Source organism: Bicyclus anynana, chromosome 8, assembly GCF_947172395.1.
Source record: "Bicyclus anynana chromosome 8, ilBicAnyn1.1, whole genome shotgun sequence".
Classification (NCBI taxonomy): domain Eukaryota; kingdom Metazoa; phylum Arthropoda; class Insecta; order Lepidoptera; family Nymphalidae; genus Bicyclus; species Bicyclus anynana.
The window spans coordinates 8,237,406-8,259,708 of record NC_069090.1 but is presented as its reverse complement, the minus strand read 5'-3'; the positions used below and the strand labels follow the sequence as shown (position 1 = coordinate 8,259,708).

Below are 22,303 nucleotides of genomic sequence, written 5' to 3'. Positions count from 1 at the left end.
AAGTTGTTGACCGTTTTTAATGCCATTCCATTACACAAATCGTCATTTTTAGGCAGCTCTTTACACGACAAAAACTATTACAACAATGAAACATCAATTCTATATAGAAACAGTTCATTTAAACGCGTTAGATCATTGATTCTTGATCTTGGAGCTTGGGCAGATGGGTAACATCTAGCGAGTCAGGTCCTTTTATAATTGATCTGAGTACAGTATGTGTATGGTGTGTTTCTATGACTGCGTAAGCCACAGAATATAATATAAATATACTCCTCTATGCCACAGACTAAATTATATAAATAATGATAATGAATGAAGTTTGAATATGAACGTGGCCTTGTCGGTGTGCTAGTGCTATGTTTTTTTCCATCTTCGTAAACTAAATTTTATCTAAAAATGTCCGACGCAATTGTGCCGCCCAAGGGTCAACCTGTTCCCGGTGATCCTGAAAAAAAGGGATGGCTCTTTAAGTGGACGAATTATCTTAAAGGATATCAGCGAAGATGGTTCGTGTTGTCAAATGGTTTATTATCATATTACAGGTAAATTATTTTTTCATATTAAAATTATAATTAAAGGCATATTTGTTGATATTATCGATTATTTCCAATAAGTATATGTCCATATTTAGTTTTAAAAAATATATATAATAATGTATTGTTGTCCAAGTAATCATAATTTTTACTGTGGATTTTATCTTTAATTTAATCAGTTAATGTTTTGTTCACGCCTGAGATATGCCGCCTCGACATACTAAACACGTTGGTATTTAATTTACCATAATTTTCGGTAGTGTGATGAAGTCAGCAAGTTAACTGTACATGCCCTTTCGTTCAGAGCTGCCCACCTTCGTATCGCTCTTTGATAATTTTCCTTTACTGTCCTATTCAACAATGAGAATGCATATGTTTTTTTTTGTATTTCAATATCTCCTGTGTTGTCTGACAATGAGTTTATGCTACTGCAGGGATTCTGGACAACATTAGGAATGGAATAATACAAATTATACTACAATGGTCCCTTTTTAACTAGTCATATTAGATAACTTGCATTTCCTTGCCATCCAACAATTATTTGTTGAAGGGCAAAGAGAGACATAGTGAGTTATTTTTAGAAAACTCTAATATCTTTGTAAATGGGATGAATGGCTGAGACTAATAAACAGCCATGGCTGACAGACAAACAATGTAGAATGCCTGCTTTCTGTATCCACAGCTGTAATGCCATGTGTGTAATGGTCAAATATATTTATTTAATATAATATACATTACACATATTTCTTGCCCATTGCCTTTTACTTTGGGCCAAAGGGTTGTGTTGATTGTATGTATTTTTTGTACTTTTGCTCTACTTAGCCAGCCATGTTTTGGATGAATTTCACCATATTAAATGTAATTAGATTTGTCTCCAATACATAGCAATCTAAGGATTCAGTGTGTGTGTTGGGTCCACTGGCAAAGAGAAAAACTCAGAAAATATCCTAAGACTTGTGGCAGTGTGGTTAGGTTGAAAGGGCTCCATAAGACCCATTTTAATACCCACATTCATTGCTCATGTTGTACTCCTTGTCCATTCAAATGTGGTAAAATCCTGCTACAGCAGCATTCAATATAGTAGTACATTTAGCAGTTTTGGTTCTATATTATTCCTGGGATTTTCCATTACTTCTATTAAAAACCTGACTTACACAGTCATTTAATTAAAGTTCATTCATGTTAAATTCACACAGTAATTTTTTTTATTCTTTTTGACTTTTTAAATTAACTTATTATGATTTCCTTTGTATTGAAATTGATCTCTAATTATACTTAACATGTATAGCTTATTTAAATGGTACTAGATATTATTATAATTTCTACCAGTAAATCACCAGATGTTGTTGTTTCAGAAACCAGGCTGAGATGTCACATACATGCCGTGGCACTATATCTTTGCTTGGTGCATTGATTCACACTGCAGACTCATGCACATTTGTTATCAGCAATGGAGGCACACAGACTTTCCACATCCGAGCCCATGATGAAGTAGAGCGTCAAAGCTGGGTCACAGCACTTGAACTAGCGAAGGCAAAGGCCATGTAAGCCATTTAAAAAAACATAAGTCAACCTTCATTACATTAAATATTAAATTTGAAAAACAATTGTAGTAAAAATATCAAATTTTATAAAATTTTAAAGACCTACAAATAATAATATAACTTTACTGAAATTATTATGGTGTCAATTGTATGTTGTACAGTCGGGCGCAGGAATCAGATGATGATGAAGATCAAATGTCAACGGGGCCAGCAGTTATGGGTGGAACTGACTGTGATAATGAAGATGCAGGTGGAATAGCCCGAGAAATGGGAGCTAGATTTCATGACTTGCGCACATGTTCTGAACTGGTCGCAAGACATGGGGCAGCTCTGCAGCGCTCTCTTGTGGACTTGGAGATACCTCCCACTGACACTACAAAGCAAGTCTCTGAGCGGGCCACTTTATTTAGGATATCCTGTAATGCAATGATGAATGTAAGTTGTACTACTAAAGATTGTCTGTTTTTATCAAATGACATTATGATAAATATTAGGTGTGGAAATTTAATTTTCATATTCATTTAAATCCTGCAATTATTTCTAATTAGTTGCTATTTGCAAATCTACTCTGACTGAACAACTACTTTTCACTGGAATGTAAAGGTGTTTGAAGATTACTAACCTATGACCGGCCACAAAAATATTTGAATTCCTATGAATTTATATTTGTTATGTAGGCATGTTCAGAGTTCATGAGTGCAGCAGCAGCATCCAGTGCCCGTATGAGCCGGGCATTGCAGCATGAACGTGAACAGAAGATGAGACTACAAGAGGTAGTTGAACAACTGGCACGGCAACACGACAACCTGGAGAAGACAGTAACTGCTAGAAGTACTCCTCACACAGGTAAGCAGTGCAGATAATGTAAGTTTATTGTTCTCTAGAGCTCTCATTTCCAGTAGGCCTAGAAATTGACTAATCTCAACTAATAGTGGCACTACTGGATATACCACTATCTCTTTCATTGAGTTGGAACTGGTACAACTCTGCCGCCATTGGAGGACATTATGTCCATTTCTCTACACTAGATATTTTTTTTAGACAAGCTAGACCTACAGAAATTCATTAAAAGAGCTATTAACGCATCTTTTATTTTTATAGTTTTACAATAACAGTTAATAAACTGTTACATTAAAAACATTTTAGAATAAGTTTTAGAGTTAGAGAAATAACAAAAAAGCAATTGAATTTTATTATTTAACTACTATGTATTCTAAAATAAATAAAACAAATGGGTTTAAAAATGAAATGTTTGAAATTGAAATCGCGCTGATGATATTTTACTTTGTTTAAAACCGTCGCCATTTATTTATGAAAAATTTTAAAATTAATTTGTGAATTTTAAAATTCAGTTTTTCACATGCATTTTTCCGGGATAAAAAGTCGCCCTTTATTTTGCTCATTAGCTGCCTCTATCGTCCAGTGAAAGTTCCATTAAAATCGGTCCAGCCATTCCAAAGATTAGAATGAACAAACATGTGGACAAAAATCAACTAAAACAAATACAAAGAGCTTGAAAAACAGTCATTTTAAAATCACAAACTCACCCTTGTTTTCTTTTTTAGTTGCAAAAAACATACATACAACCGAACGTAGAACCTCCTTTTTGGAAGTCGGTTAAAAATGAGATTTTTGTGGTACTCTCTGGTTGAATTTTCCTTTTACATACTCTGTGACTGTTTAACCGACTGACACAGACTCGAAAACACTAGAATCCATAGTGACTTCGTGACATCAAACATAAAAAAAAAGAAAGTTGACGCATGACTCGTGAGGTGACGGATATTTTTATTGGGCGATTTGTAAATTAATAAATCTGGATTGTTTTTGAGTGCATTTAAAATTAATAGTGGAATTAGAAAATGTTTTAACAAATAATTGGTTCCGGTACGTAAATCGCAATTGTTTATATTTAGTTTCGGTTGTCGTTCTTTTTACAATTTTGGTAGATTCAAGGTTGAAGGTTGTGTACGATTACAATAAAATTTCTCTAATTGGTACAATGGGGAACTTGATTCTATATTTATTTACCTAATTATCGTTCGCCTGGTATGTTAGTAACAGTAGCAGTACTGTGTCTTCTCATCAGTGACATACGTGTATTTCGTGATCTTGGCCTTGCGGATCCAGTGGTTTTCATAAAATTAATGTTGATAGATTAATTAGCGATGCTCATGACAATAATTCTTCGTTATAGTATTCAGTATGGGCGGCAAGTGTAGTACAAAACCAGAAAGTTTATTGGTGTTAGTGGATTTGGACATATTCAAATCCTACACATCACTTTTACACAAGTCTCAGAGTTACATTAGGGCAACAGGAATAATTTTACTTGGTGCGTGTTTTCTCCATCCACTTCTTCTGTCTTTGTTTTTTTTAAAGAGATGTTTATCAAAATGTTTCTCTCTATCCACTAAGTTAGTACTAATGCTTTTGTATATTAACTATGCATGCTGCGTTGTACCCTATAGTTCTTGATCCCATGGGATTACAAGGATAAAATATAGCCTATGTTATTTGGAGAAAGTGTAGCTTCAATAGTAAAAGAATTTTTAAAATTGGTTGAATAGTTTTGAGTTAAATTGTAACAAACAGACAAAAAATCAAATCTTTATAATATTAGTTTTACATCATGCTTGCTTATTTTTCAGGAAATGTGCAAAACCTTATTTTATTTACAAAACTGTTCAAAATTATACAGTTAATGAATATACAACTATAAAAATGTAAACCAAGTTCAAATTAAGAGTGAAAAGGTTAAATGGTTTTCATTGATGAATATTTTCTTTTTTTTTTTAAGAAACTAACAAAAATGACAAAAGTTGTGTATTGTAGGAGGGAAAATATTTCGCCTCACTTGAGAGGAAATGTCCAGTTTGTTCCAATGGTGTGTAAACTACCTGTATGCAATGCTTTACCCAGCACCGACTCTGCAAAGTGATGTACCACTGCTTTTATTCATTTAAGCGTTTTTATGTAACTTATGTTTCAATTTGTTAGAAACCATAAAAATTGCTTTATTTAATTTTTAGATATTGTATACTCGACACCTAACTTCTAGTCTGCTCTGAAGTTGCAACACGGTTCACAATTGCAAGTTAGGTGGGATTGGTGTCACATTTAGGCTGGTTTTAGAGTCACGCTTAGAAGACTTCCTCGATTAGTTAGAGGGGAATGAGAATACGGTGGATGGTGCGCTATGCGCTGAGCGTTCAGTGCCGATTGTCAGCATCCGGTCAGCATGACTCTAAAACCAGCCTTAATGTAATTGGTTATAAGTTAAGAATAGGATGAAAAGCACCTTATGTTTTTGTCTGTACCCTGACAATGTGTATGTAATATTTCAAGATATTAGCTTGAGCTGTGTATGAAAAACAGCGAAGAAACCCACATATCTAATATTACTTAGGATATATCACTACTTATTCTGTCTTGACTGTGTCAAAAACTGTATAGTTAAATTTCGTCATTTACATAAATTTACATATATCCTTTGGTCATACCATTACGTGTGAATGGCTGGTCTGATTTCACTATTTTTTTTTTGATGTGTTTGTTATTGTTAGGTTGAAATTTAAAAAAGGGACAGTTGAAAGTTGACATCGAGTTTCACGCGTACGAAGTCGCGGGCGTCCGCTAGTGTATTTATATTTTGTTGAAAAAACTCATATAAGATGATTCATAACTTACAAACAAAATGCTAATAAATGAATATATTAAATTTTAGGTCATTCTCTAATGATCTACAACACTAATATAGTTGTTTATTTAGTTTCCAATAAAATCAATATTAATAAATCACAATAGCACCATTAGATAATCAACTCATTTGTCTGTTGTTATATTTTACAACAATTTGTAGTATTTGTTTTTAATTTATATTGTGGTATGTCAAGAATAATGTAAACATGTTGATTTCTATTAGTGTTGTTGTATTAATCACATAAACGATTGATAGAAAAGATACCTAATCATGTAGTCAGAGCATGTGAACAAAGGAAAGAACAGACTGGTTTCGTTGATGCAACATATTATGCACTTGATAAAATTAAACCAAGAGCCAGTCATTTCCTGTGTGTGAATGTTTGTATCAGATATTAGTATATCTTTAAGTAAACCAGCGGACTGTGTGAATTTGACATTTCTATTCCAAAAAAAAAATAAAAATCATTTATTCAAGTGAATTTAGTAAGTAAGCAGTTTACAAGCACTTTAGAAACATCAAGTTTGATTATTTTTAAAGTCACTACCGCCGGTTCGGTAGGCAGGTTCTGCTGAGAAGAGCCATCGATAAACTTAATATTTGCTCTTATTAATATAAATATTAATTTAAAAGTTTTCAAACCCCCAGAAAGTCCTGAAATCATTAGAATAAAAGTAATGATAAAAGATAAAATAAAGACTGCCAGAAATGCTTCACATAAGTCACCTTGAATACAAAAAAATCAAATTGAAATCCTCTCATACATTCAGGAGCTATGATGCCATAGGCAGGCAGACACACACACATACAGACACATCAAATTTATAACACTCATCTTTTTGTGTCTGGGATAAAAAACCATTCTTTGTCATAATTTACAATTGGTCAAATCATTACAATTTCTTTTACTTTAATCTGTGAACATGAAAGCAAATCCAATGGCCTCCAAGCATCTTTATTCATTATTCTATTATATATCATATCCCCTTATAGGGTGAATTTTGAAAAAACCCTTCTGGCATCTGCCTACATCATAATAACTACCTCCATGTCAAATTTTATCACAATCTTATACAAGTGTGTTGATAGATCCATTTGTGTATGTAATTTATTTTACGTTTGTTACCATCTTTTTTTGTTTGTAAGAGTACTTTCAAATTAGTCCCATTTCATTCCATAAAAATCGGTTTAGTAATTTTGTGTTAAAATCAAAATAACTGACATATGTCTATGAAGTTGGTTTCTATTTTTATATAAAAAAAGTTAGGTTACAATACATATATTGTTTTTTATATATTTATATATATTGTGATATTAATATACACAAAACACTTAGCCTCTGTTTAGTAGAGATCAAATAATAATTGAATATAGGTTTGCTCCACATTCTTAGTATATGAGTATGTCTTAAATATATCCAATGTACACAGCTGTGTACACTATAACATTTCTATCATAAAATAACTTGTCTTTGTCAAAGATTACCAATGTTGAAATAAAATGAAAAGTTGTTATTTGATAAATCTATACATCATACGAGTAGATATATAATTGTATTTTATTACCAAAAAATATTTTTGTGGAGATTTCGTAGAAAAATTAGCAGGTTCCAGAGGTCTAGATAATCACAGGATATACATGAATACTCTTTTCCCTTTGTCTGGTAAACAAACTAACAAAGAATTTATATTATTATTATAGAAACAATCTGTAAAAACTATATGAAAATCTATTTAGTAGACAAAGAGTCTAGCAAAAACAGGAAGATCTTAGAGTACACATAAACATTTAACTTAACTTAAAGAGAGTTATTTAACTCGAAAATCTGATACACAATTTTGTCCCTACTATATTATAGTTTTTTGTAAGTAATTATTTTCTTTGTACTCAGGAGGAAACGGTTCGGGACAAGGTAACGAAACCGATGAGGAAAATGAGTTCTTTGACGCTATGGAAGAAGGAGTCTCCTCTGCTATGGAGGACAAGACTTCGTTTGTAATTAAAGTGCCTGTAAGTTTGTCATGTCTTAAGTTTGAATCATTAGACTCAGAAGTTTAGGAGAAAAAGAGATTGACTGTTCAATTCCAATATATTTTTCTTGTATTTATTTAATTGTAATTACTCTTAACACAAGCATCTCTTAAAGAGAAAAAAAAGCATACTTCAAAATGGAGGATGTTCTCAAGTTGATCTTGACAACTTCCTCCTTTTTGAAGTTGGCTAAAAAGTGGAAGTATTTTTCCTAAAGAAAGAACTGTTACATATAATATACCTGTTATTTTGTAACATTAACTAATTTATATTCAGTTTAGTTTGTCAGCTGATGGTAACCTTGTATTAGTTGCAATGAGTGCACAATGGTTTGATTAAGTAACCAAATTATGAGAGACGTCATTATTATATTTCAACAGTGTTTTTGTTCAGTCATTTTATATTTGGTATGTGAGTGTTTTATTTTAATGATAGAAAACCTACCTTTCAACACGACACATACATTTATAATGAATTCTATGATTTGCAGGTAAATAGAAAAAACAAAGTAAAAAGTGGGGAAAGTTCTGATGAGTCTGAAGGTGAAACTTTGACGGAAACTCAACAGGTTTGCGTCTTTTTATTTAGTTGTAGTAAAATTTATAATGACTTCATCATTATAAATTATTTAAACATTTTGTATGTCGAAAACTACTGAATCTATAAAATTAAGTGTGTTACATGAAAACGGTTTTTTTTTATCATCATCATATCAGCCGATGGACGTCCACTGCAGGACATAGCCCTTTTATAGGGACTTCCAAACATCACGATACTGAGCCGCCAGCTTCCAGCAAATCCCTGCGATTCGCTTGATATCGTCAGTCCACCTGGTGGGGGGGTCTACCAACACTGCGCTTTGTAGTGCGGGGTCCCTATTCCAGCACCTTTGGACCCCAACGTCCATCGGCTGTTCGAACTATGCCACCATCCGCCCACTGCCACTTCAGATTCGCGACTCGTTGAGCTATGTCGGTGACTTTGGTTCTTCTGCGGATCTCCTCATTTCTGATTCGATCACGCAGAGATACTCCGAGCTTAGCTCCATCGCCCGCTGTGTAACTGAGCCTTATGAGGCCCATAGTTAGCGACCAAGTCTCGAAACCATATGTCATCACTGGTAACACGCACTGTTCGAAGACTTTTGTCTTAAGGCACTGAGAAATTTCAGACGAAAAGATATCGCAGAGTTTCCCGAATGCTGCCCAGCCGAGTTGGATTTGGCGGTTCACCTCTTTATTTTTTTAAAATCACGTTTATTATTAATAGACAATAACTATAATGAAATTGTTTGTGGTAGGTGATATTTGTGGAAGATAAGGAGAGAGCAGAGAGTGCGATGGGCGGCGCGGATGCGGCCACGGCCAGCAAACTAACCGACAACAAAGAGAAACAGGAAATTGTAATATGGGTGAGTGAAATTATAATAACACTAGCAGATTCTTGCGGTTCCACCCGCGTAGTTCTCATTCCCGTGGGAATACGAAGACAAAATATATATATAAACTGTGTTACTCCCTGATAATATAGCTGTTTATTGATGTAAGAATTTTTCGAATCAGTAGTTTTTATACAAATAAACAAATCTTTACTATTTTTGTTGACAACTGTAAAAAAGTAGCCACCAATTTCCAAATTGTAAACTATTTTAGTGTAGGTAACAGGTGAACAACGATGAATTATTGTATTGATTTTTGATTTAACTCATATTATACCAATTTTACGATAAACTTCCATAGTCCAAACGAGGAAGCATTGGTGATAATAACGCTAATGTGGTTTGAAGCTACAGTTCCCCAAGTGTATGCGTCATTCCATTAGAAAACAAATAACACAATTAGTAAATGTATCTACTTCATTTGTTGTTTGTTTTGATGATGTTAATAATATTTTTGACACAAGAAGGCCTAACATGCGACCATAGAAAATTTCTTTTTACGAGAAATAGACAAATTTAGACCAATAGCGGCGAAATCCGAAATACAGCTATCTCTTTCATTGGTTTGGCACGAAAAAGATGGGACAACTCCATTAGTTGACATTTGACTATTTCTCTTCTATACAAGAAGCTTTACCTTTATTCGCGTTTTCACTACTTGCGCTACTTCGCGGCAAAATATTTCTTTATTCGAGGATCTGACTGCGGAAAATGAAATCAAATCTGCACATTCAAACTTACACTAACTTAACTGCAATTATTGCCAAAATTGCGAATGGAATAGGTCGTTGTAAAGTGAAGGTTCAGACAGGTAAACGATTGTCGTCATTTCTTTATGAAAATTGATCCATCTATGAAACTAAGTTTTATACATATTTATGAGAGAAATTGGATGCCACTGCTAATTTCCAAATTAAATTTCTTATTTCATTTATATAGAGTATTCCGTACCTCAAAAGAAAAAAAACGGTACCCGTTTAGGATCACTTGGTTGTCTGTCTGTCGAGTTGAAATTAAAAGCACATGTTCAACTTTACATTACAGCTTACTTTGGGGCTAGTTAGTGATGTGTATTGTTTAAGTATATTTATTTATTTGAAAAAAAAAAAGGTTAAAATTAAAATCAAACTTCAAAGTTAACTTAAAAAAGATTTAAGTAGTTTATGCCGCAAAAAACGTATTCTTTGACTTAAAAGTAATAACATTTTACACTTAGAAGTATCTAGCGGACGCCCGCGACTTCGTCCGCGTAGTATCCAGTTTTTCAAAAGTTCTGGGAGTTGAAAGTGGGGAAGAACCAATAAGAAATAAAAGAATAAGTGCATACTCGAGTGGGATCTCAAATGAAGGCGCACTGAAAGATAATATTGAATAAATGGTCAGAAACTTTCGTTTTTGCGGTTGTAGCCCCACGTGTCGGAGGCCACGTCGAGTACAGTGGACGGGCACCCGCGGCGGACGCGCGTGCCCGACAAGCCCAACTACCCGCTCTCACTGTGGTCCATCATGAAAAACTGCATCGGTTAGTATCTGTGCAAATCCTTTCTCCACAGGTTTCTTTTGACTATAACCAATATTAATACCATATATACCAATATGAGCCGTGATAGCACAGTGGATACTTCAGCCTCCGATTCTGGAGGGTGTGAGTCGAATCCGGACCGTGGCATGCACCTCCAACTTTTCAGTTGTGTGTATTTTAAGAAATTAAATATCACGTGTCTCAAACGGTGAAGGAAAAACATCGTGAGGAAACCTGTATACCAGAGAATTTTCTTAATTCTCTGCGTGTGTGAAGTCTGCCAATCCACATTGGGCCAGCGTGGTGGACTATTGGCCTAACCCCTCTCAATCTGTGAGTAGACTCTAGCTCTCAGCAGTGAGCCGAATATGGGTTGATAATGATGATGATGATGACTATGACCAATATTCCTGTTCATCTTCAAGTAGTATGATAAGACTATGTTAGGAGTGGGTATGACAATAGTCCAGCATGTTGGGATCGAACCAAAACCTCTCAGTGAAGAGTCCAGCCTCTTTACCCAAGAGCTATAGAGGAATTGACTTTAGCAATAAAATCTAGTAATTAGGGATGTAAAAACATTCCCTTTAACATTACTTAAAAACTTATGTCTAAACAAATAAGCACATGTTATTTTCTTTGTATAAATTTAATTTTCCACCTATACTGTAGTTTATAGATACTGCTCTATGAATGTGACTCGTAGTTTATCTTATATCAACATGTTGCAAAGGTCAAAAGTTCAAGAAGCTGCTTTTTGAAATAATAATAATCGTCATGCATATTTATATACGATAGACAAGATAATACTGTAAAGAAATCAATTAGGGGGTATCTGATACCCCTAATAATTCTGTATCCTCCTCCTCCAAAAATGTCTACAATCGAATCCAGTTAGAGATAGATCTATACTTACGAAGGAGTTAACTGCTGAATAGAGTTTTGTTCGATATTTAACTCTTACGTTAGCATAAGAATGGCCGGTCTGCGATTGGACATTTCAATTATTCAGATTCAACATGGAACTGTGTTGCATTACATTGTGCTTGGGCAGCTACATATTATGTCACGTCTTTTGTCTCAATGCCTGAAAACGAAAGTCTAAACATTACGTGTGTGTTGTGATGTTTTATGGACTTCAAAAATAGACTTAGGGGTAAGAAGGTTCTGAGTCATTCAGTCTGAGTGAGAGCTATTGTCGCAGTATCTTTATGTGATCCAATCAGAAATGAATACATGTTATGTATAATGGCCATTGGCTAGTGTTACTATGTCAGTACCAAGTGTCAGTCAGTAAGGTCAAGGAATGGCATAGATATAATATGGTAGGCAGGACATGCATTTCGAAGAAACTATGAACACTGGCTCAGAAGGTGTTCGTGTAGTGATAATTCATTGTATCCAATGCTTGTGTTGGTTGAATATGTGAACTAATGAATTGAAAGTGCAGAATCGTTGGTAGTTACTATAAGAGGTCCAGCAGTGGATGCAAGAGGGCTAATGTTGATATATCTTTTCACAGGCAAAGAACTATCGAAAATCCCAATCCCGGTAAACTTCAGCGAGCCGCTGTCCATGCTGCAGCGGCTGGTGGAGGACTACGAGTACTCGTCCATCCTGGACCAGGCGGCGCAGTTCACCGACCCCGCGCAACAGCTGGCGTACGTGGCCGCCTTCACCGTGTCGTCGTACGCCACCACAGCGTGCAGGTACGTGCAGCATTGCTGTGATGCACTCCGAGATCTGTCCATGCTCCACTGGCTGGTGGGAGGCTTCGGCCGTGGCTAGTTACCACCCTACCGACAAAGACGTACCGCCAAGCGATTTAGGGTTCCGGTACGATGCCGTGTAGAAACCGAAAGGGGTGTGGATTTTCATCGTCCTCCTAAGAAGTTAGCCCGCTTCCATCTTAGACTGCATCATCACTTACCATCAGGTGAGATTGTAGTCAAGGGCTAACTTGTAAAGAATAAAAAAAAAATGGAGGACTACGAGTACTCGTCCATCCTGGATCTGGATTATGTCCTTGTGCTAGGTTTTTAGTGGATATTCTGTTCTTACCACCACATTTTCTGTATATTTGCCTCATTCTTTCTTTACCACCTCTGGGTATTAGTAACAATATCTGTATTGCTGTCTGTGGATATGGTAAAACGATATAAAAAAGAAATGTAATATTAGTTTTAAAATAGAGTAAAAAAAATAGAACACAGTGAACAGTGCAGTGATTGTCTCCATACATAATATAAAGAGTGATTGATGTACGTAAATAGCTTGCTCAATAAGCAGGGTCACGAACTCACTTGTCCCATTAACCTGCATTATTTCAAACATGAATTAGACCACAAAATTGAAGAATGTTGGAGTTTCAATTGCAGTTTTTTTTCATATCGTCACAAGTTGTTTGACAAACCACTGTACCAACTTGGGCCTTTGTATCATGAGGTCCTAGGTTCGAATTTTGAATCTGGTTAGTAAATATTGAGCTCTACTGTTTTACTAGATATTCTCAATACAAATTCACAGCCCAAAGTTGGACAGTTGGTGGTTTTACACCTTCATGTCTCAGAGAGCATGTTAAGCCGTCGCTGTCCTTATTTAACATCTGATAGTGATTGTTACAAAGTCAATCACTATCGCCTTAAGCCTACCAATGTGCATTGGAAGAGATTAAAGGGTCTAAGTTCCCCATTCCCACTCCTACAAGGAGGAAGTCCCGCTGGCCTTATCGCTATTTTAGTCTTTATTATCAACTCATTAAAGTAAACAAATCAATTGAGAAACCTTCTCTGCCTACTGTATGATATCCACCAGTAGGCACCGGATGACATTTGTTAGAGTAATTTTTATGAAATTCCCGCGGCTAAATATTATGACCTAACAAATGAACTGACTAAAAATGGCTATGTTAGTCTTTACACCGTAGAAGTAGGTGCGAGAGGATTACCAGCAAAATCTCTCTATAACTAGCTTAAAGACCTTGGCCTATGTAGAAGTGCAGCAAGTACTATATTAGAACGGGTATCCAAAGCTGCTCTAATAGTATGTTACCAAATTTGGCTAGGCAGGGTGAACAACACGAGCGGAGGAGGTCAGTGTTGATCGATCGTCAAGGAATTAACCCTTAACCCTACATCCTATAGTCACAAGTCCAGGACTCTGCTCGGAGTTTTTCTCTCTAGCACGCGATATTCGTCTCCCCTCTGAATTCAAATTGACAGCGCGTTACACAAATGACAATAAAACCACCATAACCAAATTACAATGAAAATTACAATTACCATAACCATTAAGACATTAGCGCCGTATCTGGGGGACTTCTTTCATGAAAAGAACTATCCGAATCTCACTCTCGTATATGTCAACTAGCATACGTTAAAGATTAATTAGCCTGGTGGCCCAGTGTTGAGACATTTAAATAGCCTGCTAATGCTGATGTTTCAGGACAACGAAGCCGTTCAACCCGCTGCTGGGCGAGACGTACGAGTGCGACCGTATGACGGACCTCGGCTGGCGGGCCATCTCTGAACAGGTAAGGTGTTTTATACACTTTATTATAACTAAAAACCTGATTCTCGAACAAATAACGCTCAGAAAGAGGAGCTGGGTAGGGCAAGTCTTACGCAGATCATCTGGTGTTGCAGTCCTTCCAGTGACATCCTAGTGGGGGCAGGAGAAAACTTGGTAGGCCAAAGGCAACATGGAAGTGAAAGTCTGATGACGTCACGTTAACAAATCCTTTACAAACGGAACGTTTGACAAAAATATTACTAAACAATTAGTTTGACGTCTAGCATATCAAGTAGCATTGTGACGTTGCAAAATGGAAAGTTTTTGACGATTGGAAAATTTGTAAAAATACATGATTTTTAAATTATGTTTTATAAGAAATCCTTAACTTTTATTAATTAATATTGATATATTTCGGACCCTTTTTCCATGAACTACACGAAATTAATATTGTTTATATTAAATTTGATACAATTAAATTTCCCTATTCCTTAACCCTACGTCCTTTGGTCACAAGTCCAGGACTCTGCTTGGAGTTTTTCTCTCTACCACGCGATGACCCGCACGGTGAATCCATAGAATGCTAAGATTCGTCTCCCTGTCTATTGATCAAAATGTAGCTGTTATAAAACGACATAGCTGTTAGCCTATTTGGATGACCAAGTACATGGTTGCTGTTGAGTTTATTGATAGCTTTTCGTGAAGTTCAGAAAGCAGGATAGAGTCTGTACAAAAAGTCTAACTTTACATATCAAAAGTGTTTGTAATCTAAGCCTATTTGAAATAGAGTAAATTTTGATTTGTGAAACTTTTTCGCATTGTAGGTGTCGCACCACCCGCCGATGGTGGCGCAGTTCTGCGAGGGGGTGGCGGGCTGGCAGTGCTGGCAGGAGTTCACCATGACCACCAAGTTCCGCGGCAAGTACCTGCAGGTCATCCCGCTGGGCGGCGCCTTCGCATACTTCCCCGCTGAGGGCAACAAGTACACTTGGAGGAAGGTACGGTGACAGGACGAACACCAAACACTATACTAGAGCTTGGTAACTTCGTTCGTAACACTCCCGATGGCCCGCGGGAGCCGGGGGGCGTGTAGCGATGAATGAAAGGCCTACGACTGATGCACCTCACTTCCCCACACGCACGATTTCACACTACCGCAATCTTTCCCCCCGTCGCCCGCATATCATGGGAGTGTCATCAACGAACTTTAAGACTAAAGCCAAACTCAATGTGGATAGATACCTATAAACAATTTAACATTAATAATAAGAAAATATATTGATTACATTAATGAGAATAAATTTGACTTATAAGCTTAGAACAATTAGGTATATAATATTTTTAAATAACATTTTATAAAAAATGATATATAATTTTAATTAAATTACGTATAAAATGACTTTAATGTTCTGCCTCTATTTTTAATTTGTTTGTTGATAAACATTCCACATTGCGTTTGGCTTTAGTATAGATAGTTTTCAATATTTTGATGTATGCCCAAACTCAAATAAATCCATTTTGTCTCTGTCATGCACATTATTCAATTATCTCCATTTGAAGAGCGGTGATAGCCCAGTGGATATGACCTCTGCCTCAGATTCTGGAGGGTGTGGGTTCAAATCCGGTGAAGGAAAAACATCGTGAGGAAACCTGCATACCAGAGAATTTTCTCAATTCTCTGTGTGTGTGAAGTCTGCCAATCTGCATTGGCCCAGCGTTGTGGACTACTGGCCTAATCGAGGAGACTCGAGCTCAGCAGTGAGCCAAATATGGGTTGCTAATGATGAATAGCCCACTGGCCAGGCTTACATGTTAATAGAATAGGGAATTTGGCGGTGGGTGTATACTTCAGCCCTACTTGATGTGTACTGTTTACCAACAAACAAATTAAAAATGATTGCTGATTTCATGATTTATGGACCTGTAAAGAGAAACAACATTAAAAGCTATTGCTTCAAATATTCACAATCATAGTTGCAATTATATGTCATAAAATTGCTATCACTTACTTGTACAAAAACCTCGAGAATTTTCCTATAGATGGATTTTATAATAAATAGAGTAAATCACACATCACAGATAATACTTTGACGTATGTCTAAACAGCGTGGGAAATTCAATTTAAATGAAGTGTAAAAGAGCTTAATTTACATTGATAATTTGACTTGGTGTCTTGCTTCAGGTGACGACGACGGTGCACAACATAATCGTGGGCAAGCTGTGGGTGGACAACCACGGCGACATGGACATCGCGGGCGAGGCGGGCCCCGCCGCCGGCTACGTGGCGCACCTCAAGTACCTGCCCTACGGCTACTTCAGCAAGGACACGCAGCGCAAGGTCACCGGCGTGGTGAAGGACCCGCAGGGCGTGCCGCGCTACGTGCTGCAGGGCCACTGGGACAGCCGCGTCGAGGTATGCCTATTCATTGTATTGTTTTGTGAAATTAAATATTTATATGTGTGCTGCTGTATAGACCACACGATTGAAGTGAAACTTTCTTGAAAAGATGAAAAAATAAAGCGCCATCTTTGAGCAGGCATTGCGACAAATTCTTGAAATGCCCAAAAAGGGATTGTTAAAAAAAACCACTAACCTTCCCATAATAAGAACCCCCATCAACACTATTCCTGTAGATGGCAGCTCGCTCAATTATACTTCAACCATTCACCAACTTACTCCTCAAATTTTACTTCGACAAATGAATTTTGAATTTGTATTGTAGGTTGCGCCAGTCACCTCCGCCTCGCCCGACAACACCGTGTGCAAGACGGGCAAGTTCACGCTCGCCTGGCAACGCGTGCCCGCGCCGCCCGACGCCGACAAGTGCTACAACTTCACGCTGCTGGCGGCGCAGCTCAACGAGCCGGAGTCCGGCGTGGCGCCCACCGACTCGCGCCTGCGCCCCGACCAGCGCCTCATGGAGGAGGGGCTGTGGGACGAGGCCAACGCGGAGAAGCTGAGGCTGGAGGAGAAGCAGCGCGCAGCGCGGCGCGGGCTGGAGGCGGCGGCGGAGCAGGCGGCGGCGCGCGGGCTGGCGCCGCCCCCGCCGCCCGCGCCGCTGTGGTTCACGCGGCAGGCGGCGCCGGGCCAGCCGCACCTGCGCCACCTCTACAACCACCGCTACTGGGACGCCAAGCGCGCGCAGGACTGGGCCGCCTGCCCCGACATCTTCTAGTGCTAGTGCTGACCCGTGCGGTATAACGTGGAATGTATTCAAAATGTGCCCTGACGTGTGCTAGTGCTCACCCGTGCGATAAAACATGGAATGTATGAAAACTGTGCCCCAACATCTTCTAGTGCTAGTGCTGACCCGTGCGATATTACGTGAAATGTATGAAAAATATTTAACTTCAGTGATGCTTCAATGGAGTGTGAACACCATTAAGCTTGGTCTATCGCTCCAATTCAAATTTCAATTAGTATTTAGAATACTAATTGAGCAATGAATAAATGGAATAGTTCCGCTCGCTAAGTGTTAAGGCGAAACAGTACAACTGTATAATAGTGTAAGCACTGCCCTTTGCAAAGTTGGTATATAAGAACTGAGCCATTGCAGGCTCTTAATAGCTTAATTTGGATTCAACACTAAAACCGATCACTCATCACAACCTAGTTGCACAAGTTAAATTTGAAATATTCAATGTTAAAAAAAAAAATGTGCAACTGATAAAATTATTGCTGCAACTAGTCTTGAAACATGTGACCATTGTGTTTACTTGTATTGTACACAATTCTCTGATAGTATTATTCTCTACACCATAGGTTCTCAACTTTATTTTGTTCAACGCCCCTTTTGAGAGGTATCTTCATCAGAATATAATTTCTTAATGCTTAAAAAATAAATTAACAACTTTTTTTATTATACAATTTAATGTGGATCTAAAATCTGTTCAATCTGCATCTACTTAATTGAATTTCTACTCATAATATTTTCCAAGTCTGAGGGAGCCTGCTGTAGAGACTGTATTATTTCAATCTATTTTCTTCCTGTTGTTACATCTTGTTGTCTTTTGGTTTTCTCTCAAGTTGGGTTTTTTTTGCACAAAAGTGGCATTATGGCACATATTAAGAACCTATGCCCTATATCTCAGTGTATGATTTAAAATTCAAACCACTACATAGTTTTTCATCCATATTTCATTTTTGCAATCATCTAACATAGTTATTTCAGCCAAATGTCTTTGATAACATCATTTGTTACATCAAGTAGCTGTGATTTTTCTGTTTTAATGATCATCCACAATGATTATTTCAACAAAATTATTTTGTTTAACGGTTTTTGTAAAAAAATGGCGTCACTACACTAATGCTACTTTACGTAAAATGTCATTAGTACTGGTGGTAGTGTAGTAAAAATAATGTTAGATTATCGCAAAAATTAAAATATGGTTAAAAACTATGTAGTAGCCCATATTTTTAATTGTATACTGACATACATAATAGATAGGCTGATATTGTAAACAATTGTGTACAACTGGCTGTGCTGCTAAATGGTAGACGTCTACATATCCGCATTGTAAGTATCAGCCACATCACATCAAACTGATTGAATTCGTATAAAAAGTCGTACAAGTGTGGCGACTGATACACATCATATAAATCTCATGAATCTACCGTAAAATAAAAATCTATTGAATGTGATGCGGATATGTGGACACATTCCTAAAGTTGGAACTTTAGAACTATGTTGAATGTTTTAATTTATTATATTGAGTCTCACAAGCTGTTACAAATATTATTAATACTGTACAATTTGTATAGTGCAAGTGTATATTTTGTTCATTTCATATTTCCCGTCACTCAGTTTTTTTTATAACTACTGTCATTTGTAAGGTCTATTCAACATCAGTTTAGATAGACTAATGTAACATGATGGGATTAGCCTGGCAAAAAGAGGAACTATCATCTGGCATTAATAGAGGAACTATCGCCAATATGACAACATATGTGAAATAGGGGTTGAATCCTTTATTATTAAAGCTTTAGCTATGAAATTTTAGGTACATAAATCATGAAATAGATATGAAATATAATTTATTCAAGAATTTTTAAAAATTAATTAAAAAATTAAAATCAATCAAAATTTAACCGAATGTTTTCAGAAATATAACAAAACAAGAATTTTAAGAATGGGGTTGAATCTTTTTATGAAAGTGTATTTTGACTTACCCTATTTTTTAGCGGGAGTCCGCTAGTGATTCTATATATTAATCTAGAATTCATACTATTAGTATGTGTGCCAAATTTCATTTAAATCAGTTCACCTGTTTTTGTGTGATCTAGTAACATACATACAAACTTTTACATATATATTAATATGATTTTGTAGCAGTAACTTGACATGAGAGAACACATTTTTTAGTATTTGTCAGACGTAAGACATGTTTATTTTGTGAACTTTCCCTCTCAATTGAATAGTTTACAAATCTGTTGTAATATATGTACAGTATTTTCATATTGTAATGAATACTTACTTTTTTGTGATTTGAATTTTAAAGATTATGTAAATCTTACAATAATGTATCAAATAGGTGTTTGATTTTGAGTTATATGTAACAAAGTAAATTTACAAGTTGTAAATTGTAAGTAGACCTTCTTCGACTTTTGTGTTTGTTTTGATTAGATAGACATTTTATTTTGTTTTGTTACTATTTATAGAACGCCTGAGATGAAAGAGAGAACGATAGTGTCAATGCCACCGCTTAAGTCCGGCCGCTCAGAGACGTGCGTTTCTGACAGGTCGTGATTGTTGAACTGCGCTTTTTCAAGGTTATGCCAACTGTTTGTCTTTGTAGTAATGAGACTAAATAAAGAGGCGATTGTAATTGAATGTTTGCTCCATTCGATCACAACCTGTCAAAAACGCAATCTCTGAGCGGTCAGACTTTAGTGGTTGCCTATGACATTTTTCTCTTTACAAGATATGTCATTACACATACCGCTCGCTTTCGTGCCATTGCAACGAAAGAGTGAGCAATGACATAAATATGTTATTTTTATTGGACCGGGACGAAAGAGCATAGACAACATACTCTCTTGGCGATACGTTAGAACACGTGTATAGGTCAATTCCATTAGAATAACAAACTCACTGATTAAAAAAGAAACATAAATGGGGACAGCAAATTCCCAAATATAATTTTTGTAAATTTTTCAATTTATTGCCAGAGCTAAGTGTCGATTAATTCGGCGACGTATTGCTTTGCAGTTATCTTTTCTATCATATTTTTAACCAACTTCCAAAAAGGAGGAGGTTCTACATTCAACTGTATGTATGTTTTTTTTTGTATATTTACCATTGTATAGATCGCACTGTGGAATGTAAACTCGCCCTTTGCGAGTCTTTAGTGTATTGTGACAACGAAACTCAATTATCGGCATACCTACTACTGATTTACATTTTTATATGACAACAAATACTATATTGTATTTTTTTTGAAAAATAGGGTCATTGTATAGAAATTTCAATTCCAACATAAACAGTATGGATTTTTTTTATACAGTTTAATTTATTATATAAAATTATTGTAATTGTAATTATGCGAAGTATTAGCTTTAGTATCATTAAATTCATTCAAGTTAATTTATATTAGACGGTGAGAAAAAGTATAACGAGGGTGCTATTTCCATTTAAAAAAAATAGCACGCTTTTCACGCTTCCATTTTAGATAATATTAAAGGAATTAAAATAGTGGGCACGGAAAGCTATTTAGAAACAGTATACCTAATTTATATAATTAATAAATAGTAATCAATTAACATAGGTAAATAAACTATTAAGCTTTTAAAGCTATAAATGACGATTATTATAATCAGGGGGTTAATTATGCAACTTTGATTCAAATGAAGTAGTTTATTTGCAAGTTTTACTGTTATACCTAATAATAAAATATACGAACGACTTGCAAAGATTCTTAGTTGTTTAAATAGACGATTTTAGGTCTTCTAAATATTCTTTCTTCTAATTTTGCCAAGTGTCGCGTATTAACTCTCTGGTTTAAAAATACAATGCAAAAAACGTTAAAAAAAAGATTTTTACGTTTTAATTTGTCACAGGCTTTTGGCATAATGTGGTCAAATTCAAATAAATCCTTGTGACAAATTGAACAACAAAAATCACAACTTCTATTCTGAAAACATTTGTTTATTTAAGGACATTGGAAACTATCAAACCTGTTTGACAAATTTTGCTTTCCAAACTTGACGTTTTCTTCAAGCTATGTTTAACAAAGTCGCAAATTGTCAAATTATTTGACAAACACTTTGTGTTGACATGGTTTTGACTAAGGTTTGATCGTTTCTAAGGCGCTTAAGGACTGAAGTCAAAAAGTACTAATTAACTACAAACAATAGAGGGTGACAAATTAACCAGAGGTCATGATTTGACAAAATATAGGCTTTTTCTGAAACTACCCTTGCCAGTATAACATGTTAATTACTGGGCACCCCGTCCTGTATAGTATCACCGTTCGTTCGGTGTTTATTATTTAATATTTATTTATGTGACAGTTCCGAGACATAATAAAAATTGCTCTTGCGTACATTTATGAGATGATAGTTTAATTTTTAGGCGAAAGCTGACTTGAAGCTTGGATGCTTTCACTTTAAAAGCATGACGAAGCTTTCGCTGCTGACCTGACGCTATCCGTAATGCCTTATCGTAAGAGCAATGGTTTGTCATAAGTGTTAAAAATAACTCAAGTTTATATCAAAGCACATTCTAATCTCATTGTTGACTGTACTGTTGATATGGACTTGACGCGGTTTATAGTATTTTGTAAGATCTATTACAAATTGTACATTTTCAAGTGGATGTAAGATAATTTGTTAATATTTTATTATTAATAGAAAATATTTGAATACAAAGCCATAATCTCTGTATCATGTTGATTATAAAAATAAAATATCTCACTAAGATTGTGTTTCATTATATTTCAAAATGCACCAAGCTGCTGCTTCATAGAAAAAGTGCAAAAATGCACTGCCTACCATATTAACTCATTAAAAACAATATAGAACGA

At 35.9% G+C, this 22,303-nt stretch overlaps 1 protein-coding gene across 1 annotated transcript; it reads left to right on the top strand.

The window, feature by feature from the left end:
* Positions 1-313: 313 nt before the first annotated feature.
* LOC112050098 (oxysterol-binding protein 1) lies at positions 314-22,197 on the top strand. The gene is made up of 13 exons (XM_052883019.1): positions 314-542; positions 1,889-2,077; positions 2,239-2,512; positions 2,755-2,923; positions 7,672-7,790; positions 8,302-8,379; positions 9,112-9,222; positions 10,657-10,771; positions 12,294-12,480; positions 14,216-14,303; positions 15,106-15,279; positions 16,464-16,694; positions 17,005-22,197. Exons 1-13 carry the CDS (start codon positions 397-399, stop codon positions 17,455-17,457), a joined length of 2,334 nt encoding a protein of 777 aa, XP_052738979.1. The 5' UTR covers positions 314-396; the 3' UTR covers positions 17,458-22,197.
* The last annotated feature ends 106 nt before the right edge of the window (positions 22,198-22,303 follow it).